This window comes from Prionailurus bengalensis, chromosome E2 (assembly GCF_016509475.1).
Source record: "Prionailurus bengalensis isolate Pbe53 chromosome E2, Fcat_Pben_1.1_paternal_pri, whole genome shotgun sequence".
Taxonomy (NCBI): Eukaryota; Metazoa; Chordata; class Mammalia; order Carnivora; family Felidae; genus Prionailurus; species Prionailurus bengalensis.
The window spans coordinates 56,632,157-56,650,311 of record NC_057352.1 but is presented as its reverse complement, the minus strand read 5'-3'; the positions used below and the strand labels follow the sequence as shown (position 1 = coordinate 56,650,311).

Here is an 18,155-nt window from a genome sequence, read left to right as displayed (position 1 = left end):
CCAAACACTTTCACATCACATGTCATAGATAAGCTTAGCCACTGAGTCACCCCTGACCATGTGCCTTTTCCAAACATTTCGCACAAAAGTAAAAATAACAACAAAACACTGGAAACTGATGTTGCATATAGTAAGTCAACCACACATTCCATGTGAAAGAGTTGACGTAAACACAGACGGAAATCTTTCCTAAAGAGGCACCGGATATCAGAGGGTAATGCTTAACGTCTTTAAAAATGCTCTCAAAGACTGCATCTCATTGTATTTTCCCAGCCCCGGGACCTGGGCCTTACTCGGTCTGTTTTATAAATGTGGAAACTGAGGTTGTTGCATGGACTTCTGTACTCGAGGACAGGAGTTGTATCTAAATCTCCTCAAGGACGTAATAAAAGTGGAGTTGACCTCAGTGTCAATGTTAGTATTGAAGGGCTGATCCACCTGTGAAATACAGCACCGTATTGATACATAATAGAAAAGTTATTAATTTGTAGTTATAAGATGCGTGTCACTGCACTGAGCATGACACACGTGCGAATCGGCACCGTTGGCCATTGATTTAGGCTATTAGAATAGCAGCTGGCCTTCTTCAATCAACCAGGCAAGTGGTATCCATAACCAGGAAGGACCTGGCAAAGGTCCAGAAACAAAGCAATTTGCTATTTTCCATTTCCCTAAATCCATCACCAAAATAACAGAGCAAACGCTCCCATTCCAATCACTTTTATATATGCTCAGGCTGAACGAGATGAAGGCCCTTGGCAGGCAAAACATTCAGTATGCGCTTTAGTACTGTCGATATATGAAGCAATCAACCCAGTCGGGCACTGTGTAAATGTAACGGCAAACATTTTAATAATAAACTAGAAACATTTGGGCCCCTCAACCAGGTACGTGTGCCCAGAGCCGGTTTATGGGATTAAGTGTGTGGGTAGGAGGAGAAACAGGAGGCTCCACTGGGGAGGTGAGTGCCTCCCATTGCAAAGTGGAAAATATCTGGAGGGATAGGATAGAGCCTGAACAAAATCTGTATGTAGTACAGTATATATCATTTAGTCACAGAGCTCAAAGTGAGGTTTGGAAGCCCAACATTAAATAGCATTAATTGATATAAATAACTACCATTTACTGAGCAGTGTCTGTGTGTCAGCTTTAGATTCACCTTCAGTACCTCACTGATACTTGCCTTTTAGAAGGAACAGAAGCCCTGAGAAGTTAAGTTACTTCACCCAGGCCACAGAGCTACTAAGCCTGAGAGGTAGCACTTAGATCCCAGTGCTCAGATTGCAGAGCCTGGGGGTTTGCCTGTCACAGATGCTATGAGGACCAGAGTTGGGATGGTAAAAAGCATGTACCCAGCCTGGGAAGCTTCGGGAAACGTTAGCTCCTCTCCCTGGGATAGTCCAAAGCTGGTGGGATCTGAAGAGGTAGAACATAACATTTTGCTGCCTTTTTAAAATGCTCAATAAAATCAGACCTACCCTTATTTTAAATGTCTCAATCCCAGATACTCAGGTGACACCTAGAAGGGCATAAATACTGGAGATGGAGTCTTGGTGCTTGGAGTCTTGGCGGAGACAGAGTGATAAAGATACAAGCACCAGGGGTTTTGTGCTCAGTCACCAATAACTTCCTAGAGGTTTGTAAATCCCCTAAAGGCTGCCCAGATCTCCTGACTCCTGCCAATGGCCAGTATTGACGCCTCTACCCCTACTCAAACCTACCTGATCTTTAAAAAATTCTGACTAAGACAGGCAAGCTGTCTAGAGCCATCAACCCACAGGAGGGGTTCCAGAACCAACCTCTATTTTCAACTCCTGGGTGGTTATACAGTGGCTTCCTGCCTGCTTGTAAGCTTGGGTCTGTGCCTCAAGCAAGGGGGGCCATCTTATTAAAATTTACTTAGGTGCCTTTCTTTTCAGATTTTCCTAGTTGACCTCCCTGCTCTTTTGCCAGAGGCATCTTTTGCCGTAGGGAGGATTAGGATGTTGAATCAGGAGTGCAAAGAGAGTGAAAGATTTAATATCCGGCCTAATGACTTAAGCAAAACAAGAGTCCTGAAAGCCAGAAAAGGGCTGTCTAATTTGCAAACATTTTACTGTAAGCCTGAGGTAGAGCTAAATCAGGATTGCATGGAGGAGAGGTTTCCACCCACCCTGGGACCTTTTAACCTGTGTAAAGGAGACAGGGAGGCTGCTAGAGAGGGAGACAGATGGGAAGGTTCCCTGGGTCTCAGAAAGTCTGGCTTCTGAGCCTGACTCCAAAGTCATTATGTGACAGAACCTATTTCAAAGGTATGTTTATTTCTAAGCATTTTACTCCACCTTCTTTCCTATGAGCTCAGCAGAAAGAAAGAATGAAAAAGAAAAATATTTCTACTTTTCCCTCCCCTCAAGAAGAAAGACAAGGTTTGGGTCTCAGAGGAGCGGTTCTAACCTAGCCCCCAGGTGAGAATGGAAAGGTAGCTTGAGTCTGGGGTGCAGGTAGAAGGTCTGTGGCTTAGGGAGGATTGAATGAACTCTTTTTGACTGGTAAGGGGTTCCATTCTGAGGCAAGTCTGTAGGCCTCTGCAACATTTACTGCGCACTTTTCACATTTTAAAAGCGGCCTATAGTTAAAATACAAACCAACCCCTCCTGCCCCTCCAGCATTCTCCAAACTTACTTAGCTTCAAAATATTGTTCTCCATTGTGCATTCCTATTACCATTCTATAGGACAGTGTTGTGTAGAGAGAAGTTTAGGAAATTCTGACTTAGAAAACATGCAAAGTACCATGTTGTGAGAGCTGAGACCACCCACATCAATATGGCACAGCTATTAAGAACCAAGAACTAAGACCATTGTATCAACTTGAAAGAACTGTTTGTTACCAGAAAACTTTGCTCAAGAAAGATAAGACTAAACCAGTAAAAAACTTTACTGTTTCAGGAGGGGGCAGTCTGCCCACCAGAGCATTTATCAAAACAACTTGGAGGTCTTAATTCAAGGCTTACCTAAGAACCTCGCTATGCCATGCCTACCAATACTAAATCAGTATGTCATGAGTTTTACCAGATGTCAGTTTCCTACCTTAAATCATGAGAGCCTGGACCCTCCTCGCAAACCCTATAAATATCCATTCTGAATTCCACCTTCTGAGACGTTGCTAAGATTCTGTCAAGGTGGTGTTCCTTATGGAAGTAGGCTTAAATAAATGTACCTGTGCTTTATTAACATGAGTCATCTGGTGATATTTTGGGAAGTTGTACCTTGAGCTGTTGGCCACGTGACTGAAAACTTAAATGTGGAAGCCCAAATGATGTTCGAATATGGTGGTTTATCGACATCTTTCCCTGTGATCAAAACCCTGCACTGCCCCGGTCCCCAGCTTGTTTGGGCCATAGCTCTCAGATCTCAGTAACTATGTGAATGCCTCTGATGTTTTTGTTTTGCTTTGTTTTTGCTTGGAGCCCTTTTTTTAGGGAATGGATCTCTAACTACCAAACCTATCTCCCAGATCACGGTGGGGGCTCTTGACCAATGTCAAGTCTATTGGCTTCTCTTCCAAGAATTTGAAGGCAGACACCCAAAACTGGAAGGTAAGTGAGCTCAGCTACTCGTATTAAGGTCTACAAAACTAAAGGTGTGGTCCAGACACCAGTGCCCAAACCCTTGTAAAGGGCCCATGACAAGATAAATACAGCAATTTGAGGGGCACCTGAGTGGCTCAGTCAGTTAAGCACTGACTTTGGCTCAGGTCATGATCTCACAGTTCACGGATTCGAACCCGCATTGGGCTCTGTGCTGATGGCTCAGAGCCTGGAGCCTGCTTTAGATTTTTGTCTCTCCCTCTCTCTCTGCCCTTCCCCTGCTTATGCTCTGTCTCTCAAAAATAAACATTAAATTTTTTAATTAAAAAAAGCAATTTGATAGAGTAATATTACGCCCATGAGTCTAGTTTTTTAAAAGCCTACATTTTGTATGTCTTTGCTTTTTCATTTTTATAGCAAAAAATGTTCTTATATTGTTAAGAAAAATTATTTAAAACTTGAAAGTAAGGGACGCCTGGGTGGCTCAGTCCACTGATGTCTGACTTCAGCTCAGGTCATGGTCTCGCTGTTCATGAGTTTGAGCCCCATGTCCGGCTCTGTGCTGTCAGCTCAGAGCCTGGAGCCTGCTTTGGATTCGGTGTCTCCCTCTCTCTCTGCCCCTCCCCTGCTCACGCACTCCCTCTCTCTCTCTCTCTCTCTCAAAAATGAATAAACATTAAAAACTTCAAAAAAAATTGAAAGTAAAACAAAAATGTTGTGTTGGGGGCAAAAATGTTCTTTAAGGGTCATATACAGGCATTACTTAATAGGTCCATTCAAGGATTATTTATCTAGGAAAATGTAATTTATCCACCTTGTGAAAATTAATAGAGAGAGCCCTCACTAAAATGGAATTGGGAGGTTCAGTAGGGGAAGTTCTCAGGCCCTACCACTTATGGCCAATTTCAGACCCAATAAGAAGAGACCCCCTTCTCAAGTACACTCTACTTTCCCATCTCACGAGGAGGAAGAACGGCTCCCCGCCCCCAAACAGCCCAGCCAATGAGAGACCATCACAACTCAGCCAATGAAAAGCCTCTGTACTTCAAACTCCCAGTTTACTCCAATGGCCTTTTTGTTTACAACAGCCTTCCTGACTAGCTCCTTTCCTTTCCAAAAGAGGGGCTTCTCTGCTTTGTGCTGTGGACTCCCCAGTGGTTTTGCCACAGCTTGCTTGTCTGGGATTGCAATGCTCGGCTATCCCGAAATACCAACCACCCCCCACCCCCCCAACACACACACCTTTTTTTTTTGCTGGTGAAATTACCAGAGGTTTTATTTTTCAAGTTAACAGCCTCATTGTTCACTACTTATTGAAGGTTGCAGACTCAGTGAAATTACATGTTGATTTGTAGATCTCTGTATAGTAGAGATGCCAATAATGTTAAGCAGAAAAGATAACTCCAAAGGTTATAGTTTCCTGCCCTGTAGGACATTAGCCAGCTCTGTATGTGAACTAGCAAACTGATGCTAACATTTCCTCCTGATTAAATCACCACAGATACCTAGATCCTACAATGTTCTTTGACCTGCCTTAGAGCGCTTTTTAACTGGTGAGTTTGGCCCTGTATTCACCTTGTATTTCTACACGAGTCACGTTTTTAATTTGTTGAAAATTATATTTTCACAGCTCTTTTATTGATTGATTCATTGACTGATTGATTGCAAAAGGAACAGTCTGTGGTGCATTGAAACAAAAACCAATCTCTCACTATAGCAGGTTTGAAAAGCACTGTCCTAAACTCTCTCTGAGTTCCTGTTGCTGAACCTCTTGGAACTTCTTTACTTCCTGTCCTTTTTGAGGTCTTCTCATTTGGGGCTTTGGATGAACCTGTGAGCTCCACAGCTTCCTCCCATTAACTCCTTTTCTTTAAAGTCTTGAGTTGGTCGCAATTCATCAGAACTGATAAAGTCACTGAATTGTAATTACAGCTGACAAAGTGTTTCGTAACACAGAACTGTTTAACCTCTCCTTAGGTACACAAAGAGAGAATACCCACCACAGAGAAGTGCCTGATCAAACATGTACATGATGAGAACAAAAAGTTTGAATGGGCCTGCCCCAAAAGTAAAGCAGGCAACTTAGGACATTAAAAAAAATTTACAGACATCTTGATGTTAGGTCTTACCCACCCCAGAACTGCCTTGCTCCAAAATAAACAAAACGCCTGGAAGCTTGATCAGAGCTGCCATGTGCCGGGCCCCATGCCTTTTCCTAAGGGCTGTTGCCCTTCCCCCATCCCTCATGAGTGTGGCAAGGACTTGGTTCTAGCCCGTACCCTCCGTGCCCCACTGGACACTAGGAGTGGATGGCCACTGGGCCACATGCCCATGGGTACCCACCTGACAATCCCAGTTGCTCTCTATTTCAGAACCCCCTAGTCTTGTCCCCTTCCTCAGTGCCTAGAATGTGAATCTGGATCCTTCTTCTGGCCTGGTTCATCCCTACTCGCCCTCGCTTTCTGTTTTTAATCCGGCAAACTTCCTTCCACTGAAAAATGCAGCGCTAACCATATTCCTTAGAGGTTTTGACTCATATTTTGAACTGTTTTTCAAGCACTAATTATTTCTTTCATGTTATTCAGAATCAATGTTCCTTATTTGGAAAGTCCCCCCACCTCCGTGGATTTAATGTATACATATGAAAATTAAAACCACTTTTAGCTAAAAATAGATCCTCTGGGAGGGCTCCAGAATCAGCTGACATGCACAGTTAGGAGGAACCTGGATGGCTGACAACTATTTTGGCTTCAAATTAGAATGAAATAGTCTGGTGCAGCGGTTGGCCACTTTTCAGGGGTGGCCTGCCAAGACATCATTTACAAAGTTGCTCACAAGGAGGAACGGGATTGTGGGGGGCAGCTAGAACCTGGAGTCTGAGCTGCTACCACACTCCACTGCCCCCAGAAGCAGCTGGCATGTGAAGAGGCCAGCCGAATGTTTTAGCAGAATTGAGGTCTGCAATGTTTCAAGGGAATCTTCTCCTAAGGAGTAGTTTTGCATTTCTGAAATCCAGGAGGCTCGGCATACCAAAAGTGTTTTCATAACTCATTTGGCACAAAACCCAACCTGAATTGATGTGATGGTCCTTATTTATCCTGCTTTGGGTAAATAGTCATATGTTTTGCCGCAAAAATATCTGTTTTATTACACAGCATTGCCCCATAACCCCCTGGTGGAGCTGTGTAATGTACAGCATATGCAATTTATTAACTCCCTGAATTGCAAAACACATCTGATTTAAGGCTGGGAGGAATCACTTCTCAAATGCTTCTTGGGAGCATCCTTTTAACATTTAGCCCAAAGAGACCAAGCATGAGGCAGCAGTGTGTGTGTGTGTGTGTGTGTGTGTGTGTGTGTTGGGGCTGGGTGTGATGGCACATACCCTGAGAACATGAAAGTATCTAAAAGGGAGACCCAGAGGAAGTAGGAAGAAACCGCGTTCTATTTCAAAGGAGCCAAGCTTTGGTATCTGTGCCACCTTTGGTAGATGCTGGTGCTGCCTGTTCCAACAGCATCATTCTATAGACATTCACCTCCCTGGCCTTATTCCTTCAAATGATAAAATATACCAACCTTTAGGGACACCTGGTTGGCTCAGTCAGTTGAGCATCTGACTCATGATTTTGGCTCAGGTCATAATCCCAGAGTCGTGGGATGGAGCCAAGTCGACTCCACGTTGAGCATGGAGTCTGCTTGGATTCTCTTTCCCTCTGTCCCTCCCCACCTCTCTACAACAAAATTTAAAAATTAAAAAAAATATGTATGCCAACCTTTATATAGAGCTTGCATGTCATTGGCACTGTCCTAACACCTACCTGTGTTATCTTGATTAACCCACAAAACATTACTACTGTTTTACAGATGAGGAAACTGAGGAGCTGAGAGGTTGGCTGAGAATGTCACCACTGTAAGTGATGGAACTAAGCAATCCAATGCAGGCACCCTCACGTCAGCCCTATGAGGCTCTCAGGGTCACCCCGATCTATTCTCAAAAAAAAGGGGATGGGGGTGCTTCTGTCGGAGGACACTGAGCATAGCTTTTCATGTGGAGAGAACACACAGAGTCAGAAGATCAGAGCATGTTTTTCACCATTTTCTGAGATACTGGATCCTTTAATCAACCTTCACACCCTCATCTATAAAATGGGGTTTATAATCCTATCTTACAGAGTAGCTGATTTGATTAAATGGATAAAATAGTAGCCCCTTTCCTGGATCAGAGAATCTCAAACTGAAAGACCTATTCTCATCTTAGGGCTCTTGACTTATGTGGCCCCTCTACCTAAATGTTCACCGGCCCAGCCTTCCTGCTCATAATACAGGCTCAGGTTCCCAGAGAAAACTCCTCGGCAGCCCATTCTATAGCAGCCATCCAAAAATCTCCATCATGAATCTCCACCATATGCCTGTGTCTTATTTCCTCCATAGTATTCTTCATCAGATTTTCACATATTGTTTTCCTGTGTTCTTAGGAGTTTATTCTTATCCTGTCTATACCTCTGTTTCCACAAGAATGAAAGTGACAACACAAGAGACATCTTTTTTACTCTGGTTCAGTTTTATCCCTTACATCTAGTACAGGGCCTGGCATAAGGTAGGTGACCATTCTGTGTTTCTTAAATCATTAATTAAATGAATAGTTGGGAATCCACGTATATCATTTCCTTTCTTATATCCTATTTCTGTCTCCAGAAGGAAAATGTGAAGTTGGCGAAATACAAAAAAAAAAAAAAAAAAAATGCTTGGGGATATTTTGACTGGCAAGTATTTCCACCTCTTGTCCTCTCACTTTCAAGCCAACAAAAATTTCGTGAAAATTAACATGAAAAGGACAGAGGGCACCACAATGATCAGAATGTGTGTAGATTTGGTCTATTACAGGATAATAAGATCTTCTGCCTTCTCAGAAAGCCATGCTTCATCTTTCCCAGTTTATGTTTTGATGCCTTACTCATTAAGCAGCCCGATTCATGTGGTTCTAATACCTTGAATTAGGAGATGCTCCTGCAACATCCGTATGTTCCTGCGTTCTTACTCCCTTGAAGAAAAGCAGAAATAAAAGAGATTTACATCAGCTCCAGAACCATGTGAGCAAAGACACTCAACAGGTTGAAGAGTGAGGCCATATGGCATCACATTGGATTTGACAGTCTTAATTAGGCAATCTGCTCACCAGCACCACCAGTGAGCAACCCGGGGTGAGAGTGATCCTCATTCCCTGCCACCTGAGAACATTTCCATGTGTGTGTGTGTGTATGCTGGCTTCTACAAATTCTTAAACTTGGGCACAGCCTGCCGTCATGGAATGCTGGTGCTCAAAAGGGCCTTAGCAGCAGAGTAAAACGCCCTCACGGTGGACTCTTGTTTTTTGCCAGCCCAGCATTGCCCCTTTCCTTCAGGGAACAGCATCTCCATTTCCCCAGTCCTGGCCAGCAGAAATACCAAAATCTCTTGACAGTGTGACTGGCTCAGGTATAGGTGCGTGAGCCCAAGTGGACCAGAAGACTTAGCCAGGAGATGTTTGCTGAAGCACTTGGAAAAGAGATGTTTCAAGTTGTTAAAATGAGAGAAGGAAATCCTGAGGTTTCTGGTCACCATCTTGGAGGCAAGTGACCTCTGAGAGTGAAGGCTACCAACATGAGAGAAAGCAGAACTGAGGGCAGAAGGGTGATACTGATGACATCATCAGAGCCTCTAGATCCTGATGTTCCTGAAGCAAGTTCAAGCCTCAAAAATCTCAGTCATGTGAGCTGATAATTTTATATGTTTTTGCTAACGCCAGGTGGAGTTGGGTTACTTTGGATCACAGCCCAAACAGCCCTGCTATAATGAGACTGATATACCCTTATTATGCAAATGGGAAAACAGAGGTGCAGAGAGTAAAGGGGTCACACAAGTCAGTGAGCTGGGATAGACTCAACTAATTATTCATTTCTTTTAGAAAACTTCTAGGGGAACCTGGGTGGCTCAGTCGGTTAAGCATCCAACTCTTGGTTTTGTTCTTGTGGTTCATGAGCTCGAGCCCCACATTGGGCTCTGGGCTATCAGCTTGGAACCTGCTTGGGATTCTCTCTCTCTCTCTCTCTCTCTCTCTCTCTCTCTGACCCTCCCCTCTTGCTCTGTCTCTCAAAATAAATAAATAAATAACCTTAAAAAAAAACTATATGGCTTCCCTAGTCTAGACCCTTGGATTTCTCTGGGGCTCTGTTCCCACCCTTATTTTGTTTATACGTCCTCCTCGGTCATGCTCCCACCTCTCCTCAGATATACCTCCCAACCACCTCCATCTGAGAACTTTGCAGGTGGCTCCATGACAGCCCATGTTTCCCCACTCTTCTTTCTTATCTCCTATTCTGAACTTCTAGAAAGCCAGTCACACTGTCTGAACACATGGTACTCCTTTTCACACATTATGTGTATTGATGATTCAAAACATTGAAAATAGATTTCAAAATCTTAGCCAATGCCAGCCAGCCCATACCCTCCCATCACTCAGCATTGTCTTCTGCTTCTCTGACCACCAAGAACAGTTACTGTCAGTAACAGCAGTGGTTTGATAAAAACAACACATGTGGTTGGTCTTTGTGGCACATCATTCAATCCATACACCAGTACTGGGGACAATGGTGATTTCATGGAGTGAATTTTTTTTTAAGATTTTTAAAAATATTATCTTAAGTACAGCCTGCCCCCCCCCCCACTGTGGGGCTTGAACTCACAACCCCGAGATCTAATGTCTCATGCTCTACCAACTGAGCCAGCCAGGTGCCCCTTCATGGAGTGAATTTAGATGCCTATAAGGGGCAGGCAGAATGAACGAGGAAGCCGACTGGATGATAAGAGGACAGCAGAGACTGGAGGGGCACAGGGAAGATCTCAGCTACTATTATCACTACACTACTTCTGGCAGCTAATATTCTAGTGCTTTCTATAGGCCAGCCACTATTCAGAGCCCTTTAGATAGATTAATATTTAATCCTCAGAGCAACCTATAGAGGTTACCACCATTATAATACTCATTTTACAAATGAGGAAGCTGAGGCACAATGAGTTTTTTGTGTTCCTCTAACTTGCCCAAATTACTTAGCTGATAATGAGCCGACCTTGGATTTGAACCCAGGCAGCCTGCCTCTGGGATCTGTATTCTCCAGGCCTAATCTTCCCAGAAGTTATGAATTTTTAAAAAGTGAAATTCTCAATGTTGACAACAACTTCTTTTCATTAAATATTTTTCGCTAAACACTTCCACACTGAGCAGCCAGACAGGACCTATCTGTGGGGCAAATTTAGCCCCGGGCTGACAGTGTGATTCCTCCAGCCTGTTTATTTCTTCCATTCTGCTGATAAGAAAACTACAGGAGCCCATCTGCATTAGATTCCTCACCTGATTGGGCCCCTCACTCCATTACTTCATATGTTTCCTACTCTTCAAAGCACAACGTAGCACCCGAGTTCAACGGAAGGATCTCTAAGCACTTCATTATAGCCCTCTCCAAGAACACAAGGTTTGTGTCCCTTTTATTCTGTATTTACTATATCACCTTACATTTATAAAATGAGGTAGTTAATATATTTATGAAGACTTTAATAATATTAATTGAATGATTATGAGATTGTCACAAATATGTTGGTTGATGGGGTGGAAAAGCAAACCCATACAAATACTACATCCCTATATGACTCTATTTAAATATAGGAACAACTCTCATTAATGTAAATAGGAGTCCACATTCTGACCCAAAGTATAGTCACCTTCATAATGTGGAGTGAATTGAGTGGCCTCAGAGTAATATTTGTTGGCATATCCCAAAAGCTTAAATAAATATACCACTTGAAACTCTAACCATATTCAGATCTATCCAAAATGCTGTACAGGGGATGGTCAAGTATTTCATTAATCACTTAATTAATCTCCCAACTTGAGGGAAAATATGAGTCAGTAGTGCAAAATACAATCAGAAAATGGAAAATAAATTATCATTGTTTTTATTTTAATCACAAAAACTAAAAACAAAAATAAAAGAGCTTGGGAAGTTCACAAGAATATAGACACATAAAAGACAGAGAATATGGACACATAAAAGCCCAAGTGAGCTTGAACTCAGGAAGCAGGCATTTTCTCCACCTGCCAGGTTGGAAAGTTCATCCATTTATTACCATCCAAATGAAATCTTTTCAGCAGGGTCAAAAGGGCCTTTGTTTTGACATTTAATTCACTGGCGATGTATTTCCTACGTTAGGATGCAAAACACCTCTCACATTGCTTTTTCATTAATTGCCTTCATTTTTCAAGTTCCCTGTTTGATTTATAGTCAATTAAAAACACCCTCAAAAGCCATGACTCATGTATGTTAAGTACAAATATGATTAATGCAACACCATGCACTCCATGGATGACCCGGCTACTAACCAAGGTCAGTGTCAAGGTGGCATGACCAACCAGTGTCCTGGTAAAAGAAACTCATAGGGAGGGTGGAAAGCCAGGAATTGCAGGTCATGGACAATCTGGTACTAACTGGATCCATTATAAACAAGGAAAAAGAGGTATTTTTTGTATTTTTTTTAATATTACAGAGGAAAAATGAAACTTGGTTATGAACAGAAAAAATACAACACAGTAGAAATTCTCTGTCTCAACCAGGCTGATGAATGTAGATAGGGAAATTAAGGGGCAAATTTCTTTGATGTGCCACCCTTAACATCAACAAAAACTACAAGAGACTAGACCAGAGAACTATGGATAAGAACCATGGGACTGAAATCCTGGGTTCAAATCTTGACACTGACAAATATGAGTGATATGATCTTGGGTAGATAGCTTTGCCTACCCCAGCCTTAGTACCCTTACCTCTAAAATGGGCACATGAGAGTATTTTGTCCCATAAGGCCTGTTATGAGGTTCAAGGGGGCACTCCACACACACTGGTCAACACCCATGACGCTTTTGCAAATCCCAACATCTGTTCCTAAGGTATGCATACTTTCTTACATTTTCCAGAAATGCTCTCTCTCTCTCTCTCTCTCTCTCTCTCTCTCTCTCTCTCTCTTTTCTTGCTGTCAGTGTGGGCATACAGCCTGTCATAAGGAAATCACTTAAGACTTATCCGTGCCTTTGTAGAAAAATGAACACATTGAAACTTCAGAACAATATCATAAAAGTCAATAGTAAAAAAAGAACATCAACCTAATGCTTTTGATATGTGATCTCCCAACAAAATGAGGTAAATAAGGACCTTTGGCACATTCTCTTACAAAGGAAGATTTATTCATATTAAAGAACTGCCTTCTCTGCTGTAATTAGTCCTTATTCCTGTTTTGTTTGTTTTTTTATGCCAAATGATCTTTTATTTTATTTTTATGTTTTTCCAAATGACCTTTCAAAAGAACATTCTTACTAAAGTAAATGGTAGTATTCTCCCTCTATCTCATCTATCTGCTTTCTTTTTTTTCTCTTTTTTCATATACAGGTTTAGAAAAATGTTTAAAAATATGTTTTAATCAACCCAAGATTTAAAAAAAGTTCTATTGGTTCATAGAGTTCAAATCTTAAAAAATCACTCACTTCTTCAGATTTTTAATACCCATGATTTGTCTTCTATAAAGCCTGGACTAGATAGTCACTATAGGGAAATTGAACCCATCTAAGGTCCATGAATAACAGTAATAATAACAACCATAGCAGCAACAATAGCAATAGTGACAGTAATAATAATTGCAGCTTTAATTTATTCATTGCATTTTCAATGCATTCTACACATTTCTTCATCGATAATCACCAATTCTAAAAGTAAGAACCGCTACTATCCTTCTTAGATGAGATCATCAAAAACTCAGAGGGTTCAAATGACTTGCTCATGGCCAGCCCAGCCTTAACATGACTGGCAAATAGAGTATGAACAGAAATTGTGGGTCACTTTTGAGCTAAAGTGGCTAAACCTGTGTTTCTCCCATACTTTCTCTTGTCCCCAGCCAAGTGACATAAGAATGACTGGAAGGCTCAGAATGGTACGACCAACTTGGAAGCAGCCTGAGTCCTCAAGTTCCTGTGTGGAGGGCAGACACTTGGAGTAGAGCTACCCAAGAAGTAGCCCAACTTGTATCCTCATGACCTGAATGAGAAATAAACTTTCATTGTGTTAGCTCACTGGAGTTGTTTGATACCAGGCCTATTCTAACTAGTGCAGGTTGATGATTAAAAGTGTAATTGTATGGCTTGTAACTCAGATGCAGCAATTTATCTGTGTGTAACTGTGTCTGTGTGTCTGTGTCTTTCTGTGTGTCTGTGGTCCACAATAAGTGACCGAGGAAGAATGAACAAGAAGAGGCAGGAAAGTGTTGGCCTGATAGCGCCTGGATGGCCAATGGGGTGTCCTTTCTGGACACTGGAAGTTGGAGACAACCCATAAATGAAGCTGGAGGGTCATGAGTATGGTTCCCCTAGCTACCTTCATGATCAGAGATCTCTACATAATGCTAGGAAGATGTGTCTGAGCTGATGCGGCCAGGGCAGAATAGTCTGTGCTGTAATTTTGCAGAACACAAAATAGTCAGGGGCTTATCACGTGGTCCTTTTCCACCTCAGCTCGTAGCTGCTCAGTTTTCCAGGCCACTTACTCTTCTGAAGCCTGAGTGTTGACTGGGAGTGTATAAGCAGCATCCCTATTCAGAGATCACGGGCTCAAGAGGGTGAGTACCAGAATGACATGATTTTCATGTTGGAGATAAGCAAGCAACAACACAAACCCATTAAGAGAATTCAGGGTGTTGGAGGCCTTGAGGGAACCCTTACCACAAACCCCTTAAAGATTCCTCCCTGAATACAAAGGCCTTGAATAGATATCTCCTGAGTTTCTGCCTTCTAAACTGTCCTCTCCCTTCTTCTTGTACTTCTCATAAAAAAAAAAAAAAAAAAAAAAAGGAAATAGCCACATCTTCCCAGCTCATCTTTCAAGACTGGGATGAAGGCAGGAAACTTTTGTCCAAGTTACCATGAGTTGGGGGCTTTGCATCACACCGTGAAAGATACAATGAAAGAGCTCCCTTGGTTACATTAGAAGAAATAGTGGGACACCATGTTTTGATCCTAGAAGCTTGTTGAAAAATGGCCTTTTAAAGACGAAAGCAAGTCTAGTTAGTGGAAAGGAGAGTAGAATAAAGAGTTATTTGGATGTGAAGAAAATAAAAGGCTTTAGAACAACTGAAGGAAAGATGTATTGGAGTGAACAGTGAATAAAATATTAGGGAAATAAAAGGAATGGAGGTGACCATTAGTAACAGTTAAAGGAGAAAAAGATAAGTCATTGAGAATTGAAGAAAAAGATGAAAAAGGATAAAAGGAAATATTACTGTCTGAACAAAGAGAGCAGGAAGCCGTGGACAGAATAAACATTCTCTATAGCCTGCTAAAAGCTGAACACAGAATTGGTTGAATATAAGTATGGGGTATGAGCAGATATAATACATCTGTCAGGCAAGGACACAAGACTTTCAGACAACTTTACAGAATGGTGAAAAGTGTAGACATCAACTGATTGATTATGCTGTGTTTACACCTTCTACAAGACCAAACTTTATAATGATTGGAAACCAAAGCTCTTAAGTATTGTAAAGAAACAGGAAAAATGGAAAATACAAATGCCATAAGTGGAGTTCAAGAGATGTTACTAGCCTGGTGTCTTTTAACCTAAAATTTTATTACCTAAAACATCAATTTTGTGTGTGCCTGTGTGTGTCTCTGTGTGTGTCTGTGTGTGTCTGTGTGTCACTAAAATGATCCTAACCATTTCCTGGATCTTAGTATACAACTTCAAGTATTTTTTAGCTTTCTGGTTCTGTTTGATTCTTTTCCACTTTCACCCAGACGTTAGCCTTGTGTCAATATGGCCTTCGTTCTGAGAGTACCCACCACTCACCAGTTTCTTGGTTAATCACATTTTCAAGAGATAGAAACCATAGGGAAACCCATGAAAGAAACAGAATGAGAGAGGGGAGAGGGAGAGGGAGGGAGAGAGTAGGGGGAATGTTCATTGGCTAGGGGGAAACTTCTTCAATACTCCGGACTTTTCCTTTCCTCTAGAACAGAGCAATACTTTGCTACTTCTTCTAGAAATCCAGATTTTTCCCAAACAATATTCAGTAGGCATTCTCGAGTCTATGGAAACTTTCTTCTTCATTTAGGTACAATTAACCTTATTCTCAGGGCCTAACTCATAACAGTCTATGTATATTGCTTTGAGATGAACTCAGAAGTACCAAACCAGATCTACTCTTCGTATTTTTTTTTTAACCCTACGAAGACATATGAACCTACAGTTTCACCGAGAGGGGAGCTAGTCAGATTTTGCTGATCCAACAATTTACACACAAATTCATATATATAATTTTAAATATCCTCAATTCCCATATTACTGACTTTTCCTAAATGTGCTATCATTGATAATCAAGCTGGTTCCATTTAGCATTTACTAGCTTACACAGAACCAACAACCATAACCCACATAATTACTTACGGGATTAAAAAAAAAACACAGATACACACAAAACTGTGATATTGGAATGTACAGTATGGTCTGGTTTAAATTAAAAAGATCCCCCAAAGTATGATTGTTTCCAGCTTCTCAGCGGTGAATTAAAAGCTGTTTGGTGTCGCGAGGATTACAGAAGCAATCACATTTATGGGCCTGCTTTGCATACCAACTCTATTAATTTCCATACTCAGGGTGGTTTCACATTCCCACCCATGTTAATATACATGCCATTTGGGATAACCACTTGCAAAAAAGAAAAAAGAAAAGAAAGAAAAGGGAGACAGAGAGACAAAGAGAGAGAGAAAGAGAAGAGAGAAGATGAGACAGGTAAGAGAAGAGCCAGAAAAATGGTTCTCTTAAACAAAGTTCCCTTTGAAACACATTGATTCTGATAAATAGAAGACTCAAAAGACAAATGAGGGTTCCTGATGGTCTGACTCAAAAGTCACACTCAGGGATCAAATTAACATGAAATCACATATTGGAATTCACTTCTTGTGCTGATCCTGTACCTTGTCATTGCAGACTCTAATTACTGACATGATTTCATTGGTGTAATTGCATCAAGATGCTCACGGACTTCACCTTGGGTAGCTGCCTTGCTGATCAGCATTGCGTCTTCATTACCGTGTTCTTTCAACTCTTAAAATGTGTTCCAGCCTCACAGAATAATCCAATCACGCAGGCTGGTTTTGTTTTGTTTTGTTTTGTTTTCCTTTAAACAGACCAGCCACAGAGCACAGGAATGAAGGAGTATGCTCAAGGCAAACCTGAGACCATAAGGGCAAATGCACAATAATCTTCCCTAAAGGGACCTTGGAGCATCTGACCAAATTAAATCACTGTTTTCAAAACCTTCATTCCCGGATGTTAAAAAATGGTGCTCAAGAGTCTACAATTAAATGGTTATTTGCCTACCATCAATTTTAAATTCTATTGTGCTAAAACTATGCTCACCACACATTTAGCAATGTACGCTCTACTCTCCTGAAGATAAAACAATGTGATGTTGGCATTAAAAATAGGAAGAGATGATAACCACAGATCTGACAGGAGAATATTTTCATTGGAATTTGGGGGGATTTGAGTTTACTCCACAAAATAGCCAGTAGAGTTTCTGAATCTTTCTTTCTTTTTTTTTTAAATGATTTTATTTTATTAATTTTTTAAACATGATTTATTATCAAATTGGCTAATATACAGTGTGTGAAGTGTGCACTTGAGTTTTGGGGTAGATTCCCATGGTTCATCGCTTACATACAACACCCAGTGCTCATCCCAACAAGTGCCCTCCTCAACGCCCATCACCCATTATCCCCTCTCCCCCAAGCCCCCATCCTCCCTCAATTTGGTTTCTGTATTTAAAAGTCTCTTATGGTTTGCCTCCCTACCTCTGTGAATCTTTCTGAAGAGCCTCAATTAGCCTTCAGAATAGGAGTTTTGAATTCCTAGGACTAAAAATTCCCAGAAGCCAACCTGCTCTCACCATCATTTTGACCTAACACTACGCACAAGAAATCCCGATCTAACATCAATCCATGGGAAGACAATGGTTTTGTGCTCGGGGATCTGCCCAAGTGAAATGGATTTCGTTTCCTTACATTAGGGACTGGTGGTCCCCTTTTCTGGGAGTAGTGGGGAAATGCTCACTGATGACAAAATACTACAAAGCGATACACAACTACTCTGTTCACCTCTCAGCTAACAAGGCCCTAGGTCAAGAGCTTCCACCCTGGGTCAAGCAGAGACAGAAAACAATCAGAAAACACTTAGCTTAGGAAATACCACATCCTGAGACACATTCTCAGACATTGGTGAGTTCGAACATGAAAAGGGGCCAAAAGAATCATCAAGTGACATTGCTTACGGTTTAGAATTGCCTGGTCCTCAATGAACTGAGCCGGCTGATCGATATGGAACAATTTCTGCTGAAATCCAGGCGTGCAGTCCAAATCTTCTGCAGATGTTAGCAGCAGCACCTGAGAAAAAAACCGAAGCCATCAATATTTTAACTGCGGCTTATGTGTTTGCCCTGCTAAGTTTACCAAATCTGTGACT

At 41.6% G+C, this 18,155-nt stretch overlaps 1 protein-coding gene across 2 annotated transcripts in view; it reads right to left on the bottom strand.

The window, feature by feature from the left end:
* The window catches only part of CDH13 (cadherin 13), a 1,034,159-nt gene that overhangs the window by 790,775 nt on the left and 225,229 nt on the right, over positions 1–18,155 (bottom strand). For both annotated transcript variants that reach the window (XM_043599762.1, XM_043599763.1), the window contains exon 2: positions 17,965–18,076. In XM_043599762.1, the coding sequence (XP_043455697.1) occupies positions 17,965–18,076 (112 nt within the window). The remainder of the gene's footprint in view (positions 1–17,964; positions 18,077–18,155) is intronic.